Source organism: Octopus bimaculoides, chromosome 19 (genome assembly GCF_046866305.1).
Source record: "Octopus bimaculoides isolate indiv1 chromosome 19, ASM4686630v1, whole genome shotgun sequence".
NCBI classification, from domain to species: Eukaryota; Metazoa; Mollusca; class Cephalopoda; order Octopoda; family Octopodidae; genus Octopus; species Octopus bimaculoides.
This window is the reverse complement of record NC_142946.1, coordinates 49867950-49881233: the sequence shown is the minus strand read 5'-3', so window position 1 is coordinate 49881233 and position 13284 is coordinate 49867950. Positions and strand designations below refer to the sequence as shown.

The 13284-nt window shown below is 37.6% G+C and overlaps 1 protein-coding gene across 4 annotated transcripts in view; it reads right to left on the bottom strand.

Annotated features, from left to right (window-relative positions):
* Window positions 1–337: 337 nt before the first annotated feature.
* The window catches only part of LOC106877384 (uncharacterized), a 55210-nt gene continuing 42263 nt past the window's right edge, over window positions 338–13284 (bottom strand). The window contains exons 13-17 of one of the 4 annotated variants that reach the window (XM_089337662.1): window positions 9951–10125; window positions 7810–8125; window positions 7134–7333; window positions 2351–5224; window positions 338–2302 (exon numbers count right to left, since the gene is read on the bottom strand). In XM_089337662.1, coding sequence (XP_089193788.1) covers window positions 1125–2302; window positions 2351–5224; window positions 7134–7333; window positions 7810–8125; window positions 9951–10125 — 4743 coding nt within the window. In that variant the 3' untranslated portion in view covers window positions 338–1124. Of the gene's footprint in view, window positions 5225–7133; window positions 7334–7809; window positions 8126–9950; window positions 10126–13284 lie in introns of all 4 variants that reach the window. The other 3 variants (XM_089337663.1, XM_089337661.1, XM_089337660.1) reach the window with 3 other exon arrangements.

Genomic DNA, 13284 nt, shown 5'->3' with positions numbered 1-13284 from the left:
CCAGCATGCTAATGGTCCAGCATGCAAATGGTTCTGCAAGCCCACTGCAATAACAAAAATTTTTTTAAAAGACAAGAAGAGCACGATGCAATTTGTGATAAAGATTGTTTATTTAATGGTTTGAACAATATTCCAACAGATATCATTCAAAACGTTAAATAAACAATCTGTATTACAAATCACATCATACTCTTCTTATTGTCTATTTACCTTCGTGAAGAGTTTACGTCAATCTTTATAAATCATTATTAATAAAATATAATAATAATAAGGATGATTTCTTTTAAAAATGTAGCAATAATAATTGTAATAATAATTATGACATCTAGAAAGAGGGAAGGATTTAACGGATCAAATCTGGGACTTCGTTTGTTTATTTAAATAATTACATAGATTTATTTATTATTATTTTTTTTCTTTTCAGTTAAACATTAATTTGATAATTGGTTGATATGATTGATCAATAACAAAAAAAAAAAAAAGGATCAAGGAGTTGGGTCTATGTATGTAGGTATGTATGTATGTTGGTATGTTTACGGATGTTTATGTTATGCTGGTATGGCTCTAGACACAAAACAGAACAGCAGATCCACATTCGATTAAACTATATTACCCAGTCATGTTTTTTTGAAAAACAAAAAAAAAAATAATAAAATAAAATGGTTCGGAAGTGGGCTGGGGGGAGGGGGAGTTTTACAGTCAGACAGCTGGTGGTGGTGGTGATAGTGGTGGTTGTGGTGGTAGTGGTGGACAATAAAGAGAGAGAGAAACAAATGGAATTAAAAAAAAAAAAAATCGAGAGGAAGGGTGAAAGAATAAGAGATTGAGAAAGGGGACACGGGTAAGAAGGAGAATGAGAGAACCAGAGATTGTTGTTGGTTTTGTTTTGTTTTGTTGTTCTTTTTTTTTAAAGGAAAAAAAAAATATAAATAAAATAAAATAAAAGAGTCTATCAGATATTACAGAAGAGAGAGAGAGAGAGAGAGAGAGAGAGAGACAGACAGACGGTAAAAAAAAAAAATGTCTTTTAAAATAATACAATAACCAGGAAACCAGTCGTAGGAATTTAGACAGACGGCAGCGTAGCAAGGTGATGGTGATTGGTGATAGAACAGATGAAAGCTTTAGGGTTTTAAAACGTTGGCTACCTGAGGTCCAGACCGGCTGGTAGAGCTGCCCACCACGTGTAACGACGGGTCATCTTGACCACTTATTTGCTCATTGCCTAAGCTATCGTCTCGCTGCTGTTGCTGGTCGACAGGAATAGTCCGAGTTTCCGCTTTTTCCAAAAGCCTGTCCTTTTGGCCAGCCTTCTGATTGTCGTGACCGTTCATTTGGCTAAACGAACTACTGTTCACCGTGCTGCTGCAGCTGTTGCTGCTGCTGCTGCTACTACTACTACTACTGCCGCTGCCGCTGCTGCTGTCGCTCTGTCGGACCTCTGTATTTGAAACTGTTGTTTCGCTGGACGATGTGCTTGTTGTATTCGAGGTGACTGAGGTGGAGTTGGTAGAGGGTGTGCTACTGCTGGTGGTGGTGGTCGTCGTCGTAGATGTTACATTGGTAGTGATGTTGGAGCTGTTCTTGGACGCAGTACTGCTACTGCTAGTCGAGCTGCTGCTGCTCGTGCTCTTAGTATTGGCGGGAGTAGAGGAACTTGTTGTTACTGGAGTTTTTGCTGCTGAATCCTTAGTTGTTGATGACGATGCTACAGCTGCTGTTTTTGTTGTTGTTGTTGTTGTTGCCGATGCCGTTGTTGCACTTGTTTTTCTTGGTACTGATGCCGATGTTGCAGTTGTTGCTGTTGCCGATACAGTTGTGGCAGCTTTGGTCCCTTCTGTCGGTGTTTTCTTCGCTGGTGTTGATGAAGAAGCTGTTTTTGATGAGGATGCTGCAGGTGTTCTTTCTGATCCTGAGGATTTGGCTGTTGTTGCCCCTGCAGCAGTTTTTTCAGAGGTTGCTGAAGTATTTTTTACTGATACAGCTGTTTTTGTAGGAGTGGCTGCACCTGTTTTCGAAGGTGTGGTTGTAGCTGTTTTTGCAGATGAATCTGCAGCTGTCTTTGCAGGTGTGCCTGTTTTTGCAGATGAATCTGCAGTAGTCTTTGCAGGTGTGGCTGCAGGTTTTTTTGCAGATGAGTCTGAAGCTGTTTTAGCAGGTGTGGTTGCACCTGTCTTTGCAGATGAATCTGCAGATGACTTTGCAGATGTGGCTGCACCTGTTTTTGAAGATGTCTTTGAAGATGTGGCTGCACCTGTTTTTGTAGACGAATCTGCAGATGACTTTGCAGATGTGGCTGCACCTGTTTTTGTAGATGAATCTGCAGATGTCTTTGCAGATGTGGCTGCACCTGTTTTTGTAGATGAATCTGCAGATGACTTTGCAGATGTGGCTGCACCTGTTTTTGCAGATGAATCTGCAGATGTCTTTGCAGATGTGGCTGCACCTGTTTTTGTAGATGAATCTGCAGATGACTTTGCAGATGTGGCTGCACCTGTTTTTGCAGATGTCTTTGCAGATGTGGCTGCACCTGATTTTGTAGATGAATCTGCAGATGACTTTGCAGATGTGGCTGCACCTGTTTTTGCAGATGAATCCGCAGATGTGGTTGCACCTGTTTTTGCAGATGAATCTGCAGATGTCTTTGCAGGTGTAGATGCAGCTGTTTTTGCAGATGAATCTGCAGTTGTCTTTGCAGATGTGGATGAAACTGTTTTCGCAGATGAATCTGCAGTTGTCTTTGCAGGTGTGGCTACAGCTGATTTTGCAGGTGACCCTAAAGCTGTTTTTGAAGATGCCGAAGCAGCTGTTTTTGCAGGAAAAACTGCACTTTTTGCGGGAAAGACTACACTTTTTGCGGGAAAGACTGCACTTTTTGCAGGAAAGACTGCACTTTTTGCAGGAAAGACAGCAGTTTTTGCAGGAAAAATTGCAGTTTTTGCAGAAGAATCTGCAGCTGTCTTTGCAGGTGTAGATACAGATGTTTTTGCAGGTGAGTCTGCAACTGTCTTTGCAGGTGAGTCTGAAGCTGTTTTTGCAGGTGTGGTTGCACCTGTTTTTGCAGGTGAGTCTGAAGCTGTTTTTGCAGGTGTGGTTGCTCCTGTTTTTGCAGGTGAGTCTGAAGCTGTTTTTGCAGGTGTGGTTGCACCTGTTTTTGCAGGTGAGTCTGAAGCTGTTTTTGCAGGTGTGGTTGCACCTATTTTTGCAGGTATAGCTGCAGCTGTTTTTGCAGGCGAATCTGCAGGCGTTCTTGCAGCTTTTTTCGCAGTTGAATCTGTAACTGTTTTCACAGGCAAATCTGAAACTGTTTTTGCAGGCATGGCAACAACCGTTTTTGCAGATGAGTCTGCAGATTCCTTTGCAGGTGAATCTGCAGCTGCTTTTGCAGGAGTAGTTACAGCTGACTTTGCAGGCGTAGCTACAGCTGATTTTGCAGGTGTGTCTGCAACTGATTTGGAAGGTGTGTCTGCAGTTGATTTTGCATTGGTAGCAGTTGGTGTTTTTGCAGGAGTGGCTGCAGATGACTTTGTAGATGGCGCTGAAGCAGTTTTTGCTGCTGTGTCGATTTTGGTAGGTGTGGCAGTATCAGATTTTACTGGAGCTGCAGTATCAGTTTTCCCAGGGGTTGATCCAGCGGCTTTTACAGGTGACGCCGCAGATGCTTTTGCAGGTGCTAATTTTGCAGTTTTTGCCGGTGTAGCTGAATCATTTTCTGCAAGAGATGTTTTAGCAATTTTTGCAGGTATTACTGCATCTGTATTTTCTGGTGCTGCACAAACAGTTTTTCCCGGTGTTCCTGAAGCAGTTTTTATTGGTGCTGCCTTCGCAGATTTTGATGAGGGTGCAGTATCAGCTTTTACTGACACAGAAGTATCTGTTTTTACTGATGCTGTTGTATCAGTCTTTATCAGTGCCACTGGAGCTGTTTTTGCTGATTCTGCTGCCATATCAGTTTTCGCAGGTGCTACTGAAGCAGTTTTTTCTGATGCTGCTGTATCAGTTTTTGTAGTAGCTGTTTTCACAAGTGCTTCTGTATCAGTTTTCACTGATGCTGCTGTATCAGTTTTTTCTGGTACTGTAGCAGCTTTTTCTGCAGGTATTGCTGCAGCAGCTTTTTCAGGTATCGCTGCATGAGATTTTTCAGGTGCTGCAGTTGCCTCTTTTTCTGGAGCTTGTGCAACTTTCTTTACAGGTGCAACTAATGCAGTTTTCTCTGATGCTGCTGTTTCTTTTACTGCAAGTGCTGGTTTTTCCACAGTTGTTGGTGTTACTGTTGGCGGTAGTGATGTCTCTGTAGTTATTTTTGTTGATGGTGGTGTTGTTAGCATTGCTGTTGCTGTTGTTGTTGTTGGTGGTGGTGGTGGTACTGCTGCTGTTTCTGCTGCTGCAGGTTTGATAACTGCATCCACATTACTGTTGCCGACAGGCTTGCCCTCCTTTTTAGTCTCCACCCCAACGCCATCGACATTATCATCAATGTCCATTCTGTTACTGCTGCTATCCTTATTCTCACCACCACCGACCTCATCGTCATCATCATTCTTTATACTCGATTTGTCGTCAGATGCGATGGAATCGGAGTCGGACACAATGGTGTTCTTTTTAAGTTTGCTGAGAATGTATTTTCGCTCGATGTTTCCAGAATCTTCTTCGGAATCTGAATCTAGCAGCTTCTTAAAATTCACTTTCAGCGTTGAAGAGCGGTGGGAGCGGCGGACTCGATTCTGTGACCGAGTGCTCGAAGAAGAAGATGAAGAAGAAGAATCGCTGTCACTGACAGCCAGACGCCTCTTTCTACCAGCTTTCTTCTTGCTCTTCAGCTCGTCATCGCTCTCAGCACTGTTATCATGAGAAGATGAAAACTGCTGTTGGCTTTTCCTCTTCTTCTTCCGACTGCCTCTATCACCAGTGTCTTCTTCGTCGTCTATCCCATCGTCTGCTTTATCGTCGTCGTCATCGTCAGAGAAGTTTTTGCGAATCACTCGCTTTGACTTCTTGAGCTTCTTTTTCTCCAGTTTCAGTTTTAGCTTCTTGTTTGGTTTCACGCTGTCGTCGGATGCAAGGTCAGAGAAATCTTCGCTGTTCGCTTCGCTTTCTTCAGACGGTGTCATTTCCTCCTCCTCGTCGCTGAATTTCTCGCGGTAGTTAACTTTGCGCTTCACCGATGCTCTCGTGGACCTGCGGTAATTTCCACTGTCATCAGAGTCATAATCATCATCAACCACTGAAATAGAAAAAAAATAAAAAAGTAAATAAATATAAATAAAATAAAATAAAAAGACAAGTAAATCCACAAATAAATATATCTTTTATTGTTTACTTGTTCCAGTCACTGGACTACAGTCATGCTGGAGCACTGCCTTAAAGGGTTCTAGTTGATTAAATCACCCCCATTTACCTTTGGTCATGAATGACCATGGGATTGCACCTAGAAAATTCCCCTCCCAGGCACAAGTCCAGGCAAGGTTGTTTATGGAAGACCAGCAGTCACCCATGCATACCAGCCTCCCCTCTTCAAGCCACTGATGTTATCAAAGGGAGAGGCAAAAGGGGCCGATACAGCTTGGCAACTGTGACGTCGCAACTCGTTTCCACAGCTGAGTGAACTGGAGCAACGTGAAATAAAGTCTCTTGCTCCAGAACACAACACACAGACCAGTCCAGAAATTGAACTTACTATCTCATGATTGTGAGTCCGGTGCTTTAATATAATATGCATATATATATCTTACTCTATTACACACACACACACACATAACAAACTTCTACACAGTTTTTACCAAGAAGATCTACTTTCTCATGCTTGCATGGGTCTGACAAAATTCATTGATGCAGATTTCCTACAACCAGACATTCTTCCTGTCACTAACCCTCACATGTTTCCAAGCAAGATATTTTCCATGGCCAGACACACATTTATCGTGGACGACTGGAAAATAACATCGCTTGTATGTTCAGGATGCTCGTTTATAACTATCATATTTAGACAAGGGTACACACACATATATGATGGGCTTCTTCCAGTTTTTGTCTACCAAATCCAATTTACAAGGTTCTGATTATCCATTGGAAAATAAATATGAAATTTTTGATTTAGATGTCTTTAAAACAGGAAGACTTTATCATAGAACTAGGGATTGTATCAAGCATCAAAAGGGATCAATATAGGAGTCCTGTACTTAATCAAAAGAAATCAACATATTAAGAAACAATTCATTGGTGTTTCAGTGGAACAAATTATCAATTCTTGCCCTGTAGACTACATTCCATTTTAAGCAGAAACTGAATTACAAAAATGACTTTTGAAATGAACGTCGCAACATCTTCCTTTTCTTTCCCTCTTAGAGTGAAAAAAAGAAGTAGATGTGGTACGTTGTCAAACAGAAGACATTTTGTAGGTTTTTCAAAAAAAAAAACCAAAAAAATTCACGTCAATTTTCAGCAGGAGTAAATAACTCCCGCTCAATTGTTGGGTTAATCCCCTTGGCATAATACGAAACAGTAACGATGTAAAACGATATTTACACATTTTAAAACCTTATTTGAAGCAAGGGCAGCAGAAGAGGTCACTTGATTCTTGGTAGGTGATTTACACTTCAGAGCAACTTTCTATCCTTTTATCCGTCTCAAATTAGGTTCTTAAAATCTATTTGACATCTCAACATTACTTGAGCTCAGACTGCAAAAATATGTAACTAAATATCACAAGGCACTTTTGCCCAGTGCTCTACCAATTCCACCCATCCACCACACTTATTATTATTATTATTATTAATAATAATAATAATGATAATAATAATTATGATAATAATAATCCTTTCTATTAAAGGAAATTTTGGGAGAGGAGATTAGTCGATTACATTGACAATGAATGCTAATAAAACACAAATCTTTTCAATATTACGAAGCATGTCCATCTGTTAATAACAGAAACTTTCTCCTTAAAATGTAACGATTAGAGAAAAGAACAATAAAATATTTTACTTCTCGTAGACATTGATAAATGATTAGCAGCCAAACAATCAATCAAGACAGAAAAAAAAAACATAACTAATATCCAACAGTCTTATTATGAAGACAATGTGTGGAGCTGATTTTAACAAAAAAAAAATGAGAGAAAATGTTTTTTTTACCGAAGTCATCAAAGTTACGTCGCCGGCTTCTCCGTGTGTTAATTCTTGATGACTTTTGACTGGCACGGGTATTCTGTCTGGTTGATGAGCGAGTCGATCGACGCCTGGTACCATAGTCTTCATCATCATCGTCGTCGTCATCTTCCTCTTCATCTGAATAATCACTCAGATCAAGATCTTCAACTGAAGGGTCAGATTCCCTAAAAACAAATTTTAAAAAAAACATACATTACTCTAATACATCTTTGAAATAAGGTTCTTAATCTTTTAAGTGAGCCTTTATTTGGATGAGGAGTAGTCTGCTCTATCTGGGATTGAATTAGCTGGTTAGCTCAAAGACAACCATAAACGAGCAGATCTGTAATTAAAAAAATGCTGAGCATAATCAATCTGATTTTGCCCAACACATTACGCATTCAAGAAACCATTATCTAATATACATCTTTTTAATTTGTAGGTCCCTTTTTTTCCTTCTTTATAGTCCCTTAAGCTACAATGGCTTTAAGCCTTGATTGGGACAAAAACATCTATAAAAAAAAAAAATCCGACCAGGAAACAAAACTGACACCTGAGGGTTCATCTCAGCAATAACTCCTACTTCACAGCATCCATAACACAACAAACACAGTAGAATTTGTCATCACATGTACAATATAATTTTAGCAAAGATACTTACTCGGAAGCTTTGTACTCTTCACTATCGGAGCCATAACTGTCACTGTCTAGAGTGGTTAGCTTTCTCCTAGGCCGCCTTTTGCGAGGTGCAGGATACTGTTCGTCGCTGTCGCTTCCTTTACCCACGAGATTAGAGATGTCCTTTCCTCGGCGACGACCAGCTTCCTTTTTGGCTTGGATTCCTTGGGGTCGAAGGTCATTGCTTTCACTGTACACTGTCATTATAGTGTCCATGTCTTTGCCCTTGCTGACAGGAGCTTCCCGTGAGCTGAAGTTCGACATGTCTTTACCACTATGTGACTCTTCATCTTCATTACCTGAAAATAAAATGTAGACATATACCCAAAATTACTATATATATATTCATATACACAAAGTTATTATATATGCATATATACATATAAACATACATATTTCTTACTTGTTTCAGTTATTTAACTGTGGCCATGCTGAAGTAATACCTTAAAATTTTAGTAGAATGCATCAATCCCAGTACTTACTTATAACCAGCCCATTTAAGAGTACCCTTTAATCACTGGATAATAAACTACACTTGCGAAGATCTCATGAGGCAAGTGAAATTGTTGTCGTGGCCTATGACAGTACCACCTAGCTGGCACCCATGCCAGTGGAACATTAAAAGCACCATTTGAGCGTGATCGTTGCCAGGGCTGCTGACTGACTCCCGTGCCAGTGGCACGTAAAAAACACCATTCAAGCATGATTGTTGCCAGCATCGCCTGACTAGCTCCTGTGCCGGTGGAACGTAAAAAACATCATTCGAGCGTGGTCGTTGCCAATGCCGTAGGACTGGCTCCTGTGCAGGTGGCATGTAAAAAGCACCATTTGAGCATGGTCAATGCCAGTACCGTCTGACTGGCCCTCAAGCCGGTGGCACATAAAAGCACCCACTACACTCTCAGAGTGGTTGGTGTTAGGAAGGGCATCCAGCTGTAGAAACTCTGCCAAATCAGATTGAAGCCTAGTGCAGCCTTCTGACTCACCAGCCCTCAGTCAAATCCGTGCCAGCATGGAAAGCAGACGTTAAACGACGACGATGATATATATATATATATATATATATATATATATATATATATATATATACACTTACAAATACATATGCATTTGTGTGTGTGTGTGTGTGTGTATACATATATATATAAATGCACATGTGTATGTGTATATACATATATTGGATTGATATATATAAATATTTATAAGAAATGGAAACCGAAACAATAAATTGAACAATTAAATAATTTAATCATCAAATGATACATTTAATTCAATTTAATTATTTCATATAAACAAATAACACAGCTGATGAAACCTCATTATATATTTAAATGCGATTTTATTATTCTTGAAAAACATGGTTTTATTAATGAGGTGGAAACAGTTGTAATTTATGAATTGAATTTATCATTTAATGAATAAATTATCTAATTGTTCAGTTTACTATTTTGGTTGCCATTTCTTATTGATATTTATATATTGATAAACTATGTATATTTTATTTATATACCTATTTGTTAAGAGCGTTAGTTCATAACATTGTTATTGATATAGATAATAAAAAACCAGTAAATTCATTGGATAATTAGTATCCCTTAGGTGGTTATTTAACACCAAGCCATATTGTAATATATATATATATATATATATATATATACACACACATATGCATAAAATTGTATGTATGGATTGATGGATGGAGAGAGGTGGGGAGTAAATGCTGACTCAATTCACAGACCAAAGAAGCATAATTTCAGCACCATAACATGTCTTTATAAAAATCGACAAAGTATATGGATGCACAGGTCTAGGCAAGGCTTTACTTTGTCTTGTGCATTTCAATCACCTCTCTACACCACCAATGTTGTCCAAGCGAAAGAGTGGTCACTTTAGGGTGGATACAGCTTGACATCAATGTTGTCATAGATGTTGCTGTCAGAATTCAAAAACTTGGATCAACTACCACAAGGCACCCAGTCCCACTTTCTTACATTTTTCACCAATTTACTGCCACTGCCTGAATTGGTACCTCAATTGGTACCTTTTAAAAACAAATCTTTTTTTCAAAAGGAAAAAAAAAACCAAAAAAAAAAACCCACAAGAGTTAATTTATTTCAAGCTTACATTCTGCAGCCGAAGCATCTTTCGCGTTTTTCATATCGTCCTGGATAGCGCTGTCAATAAGCTCGTCAAACTCAGTAAATTTGTAGTTGATCGATCGACGTGCGCGACATGTTCGAGTACCAGAAACTGATTGGCCTTGACATTCTACATTAGGCTCCATATTTTCTTTTCTTTCCTACAAAATCAGATTGCAAAACCCATGTATAGTCTCTCTTATATGCTCACAGTCAGAAAATACACACACAAGATAAAAACACACAAACACACAACACACACACACAAACAATACAAATACACACACACACATGCACATACATACAAAATAAAAACACACACAAAATAAAAAACTTAAGCGCAGACACAAACACACACACACAAACAGATTTCAATTCAATTCAAATACAATTCAAAATACAATCAAATTTTCAAAACATAAAATTTCATTGCAACCCAAATTGAAGTGGGACTGAACCCGGAACCATGTGGTTGGTAAGCAAGCTACTTACCACACAGCCACTCCTGTGCCTATATATATATATATATATATATATATATATATATATATATACACAAGAGAGTACTGAAAAGTTCCTGGTTTTGGGTAAAAGAAAATACAGGAAGATCAGTTAATTATGATTTTATTCAACATATTCACCTCTCAGATTCACAAACTTATTACAGCAGTCTTTCAGTTTTTCTAAACCCTGTAAAAGAACTCAGAAGGTTGGGCCTCCAACCGGGCCTTTCACGACCCCCTTAAAGCCATGAACTTTTCAACACCCCCTCACACACACACACACATATATGTATATATATATATATATATATATATATATATATATAAAGGTGAGTGGATGTGTGCACGTGTGTATATGTGTGTGTGTGTGTGCACATGCACACGCATACAAGATATTACTTGTACTACATCTACTTAGAATTCCAACCTGACTCTCACCAGAGTTCAGACTACTAGTTTGTTATGTACTGGTTTTTTTAACAGATATCAATTTACAAGCAATTAAAAATATATATTCTGGGTTTGTTTGTTTGTTTCTTCTTTTTTTTTTTCTTCTTTTGGTTTCAATAAAATATTCCACATGTACACATACAAAAAAAAAGTATAGAAATATGTAGGTGGATACACAAGCATACATGTACACATGATGTATGGGTTTATATATATATATATATATATATATATATATATATATATATATATATATATATATATACATATATATATATAATGTATGTATTTGTAATGTTCAATACACACACACATGGTATTTGCATTGGTGGCTGTAAGTGGTTCAAATTAACTGAAAATAATTAAATAATTTAAATCAAGTATGGTATTTTAGAAGTATATCCAGAAATCATGCACACACACACTTAAGTCAATCATATCTTTTACTTATTCCTGCCATTAGATTGCAGCCATGCAGGAACACTGCCTTTAAGGGTTTTCTTGAACAAATAAATCCAGATTTTGGGAGAGGGGTGGGGTTGAGACCTTGATGACTGCTATGAAGCAGGAAAGTATACTAGCCCCTATATATATTCAATACTCAATATTTCATATATTGAATAAGACATTCAATACTTCATTTCATTTTACTATTTATATTATATATTCCATATTCTATATCCCACATTAATTTTATAAGAATATAAATAAAACATAAAAAAACAGACAGAGTTGGAACTCTTTTAAATTATATGCACCAGCATGACCGCAGCCACTTGGCTGAAACACATAAATAAATATATATATATATATATATATATATATATATATAAGCACACACACATACATCAGGTACTTATTCTAATGATCTTTATATATATACATTATATATATATATTATATATATATGTCCACTCTGATTAGTCCACTCTACTGGGTGGGTGGTTGGTGTTAGGAAGAGCATCCAGCCATAAAAACCGTACCAAAGCAGACAAAGTCTGGTGCAGTCTTCTGCTTGGCCAGCTCCTGTCAAACTGTCCAACCCATGCCAGCATGGAAGACACAGTGGGACTGAACCTGAAATGGTTGAGAGACAAACTTCTTACCACAGTCATGCCTACATCAGACAATAATTAATCTTTTTCTTTTTTTAATTTTAATCCAACTTCAAGCAGTGTGTATAAAGTAAAGCTGACACCAAAACAATTGAAAGAGGGGAATGAAAGTAAATACCATATAGTATTGCATTTTACTTTAATGCAATCACCACCACCATCACTGCCACCGTTTCACCCACACACAAACGCACACATTTACAAATAAATCTAGAAAAAAACTTCATTGGACTAACTAAATATAGTTTACACAACCTCATGGGGTTACCAGAATATTTCAGTTTTTTTTTTGTTTTTTTTTGCTTTTACTTCTTTCAAAGTCAAAAAGGATGAAAAGAAAGAATGTGTATTGCAATTATTTGAAAAAATATATAAATAAAATTTCAACTGAAATATTTTAAATCCTCTCTTTTTAAAAAAAAAAAAATAACAATGCATGTGTGTATGATGAGATCACCACTGGTTTAACTCTTTCCACACCAACCCACCTGAGACAGACCCTGGTTCTGTAGCACAAGCTTCCTGTTTTAAAATGACCTAAATTAAAGCCTCTTTATAAAATTTTGTGTTAAATTAGATGTTATAAACCGCCAGCTTAATATTGACAAAGTTATTTTAATAAATTCTTGCAAAATTAACTGAAATGAAAGGAATGTATTTTGACAGAAACGGAGTAATAAAAAAGGGTTAAGGTGATCTCAACAAAATTTCGTGCTAATTTATATTCCAAACACCAGCTTAATAACGACAAAATTAATTTTAATTAATTCTTCATTATGAGCAAAAATTAATTGAAACAAAAGCAGTGTGTTTCATCAGAAATATTGTTAAGAAAAAAGATTAGCAAAAAAGAGTCGACATTTTTCAATACACAACAAACATACCAGACAACATGAAGCAAAGAAATAGCACCAAATGATTCCAACTAAATGCACAAACTCCCTCTCTCTGAATGAAATATGGTGAAACCAGCAGGTGAACACCTGTCAAGTGCAGTTGCTGTTTAGCCCTGGGTTAACCTGATTGAGTATAAGACTTATGATCAAAAGTGTTTCAGATATGACTACCTCCTTTTTTTTTTTTTTTTTTGGTATAGTGAGAAATACATTGTACGGTGCAATTTTTGTTGTTGCTTCTTTTAACAAGGATGGTGTGATTAGAGGGAGACTTGACTGCTATTTCTAGCAGACTAACCAACTAAATTAGAGCAGTAGTTCTCATATAGTAAGTAGGCCACAGTATATTGGTGCAC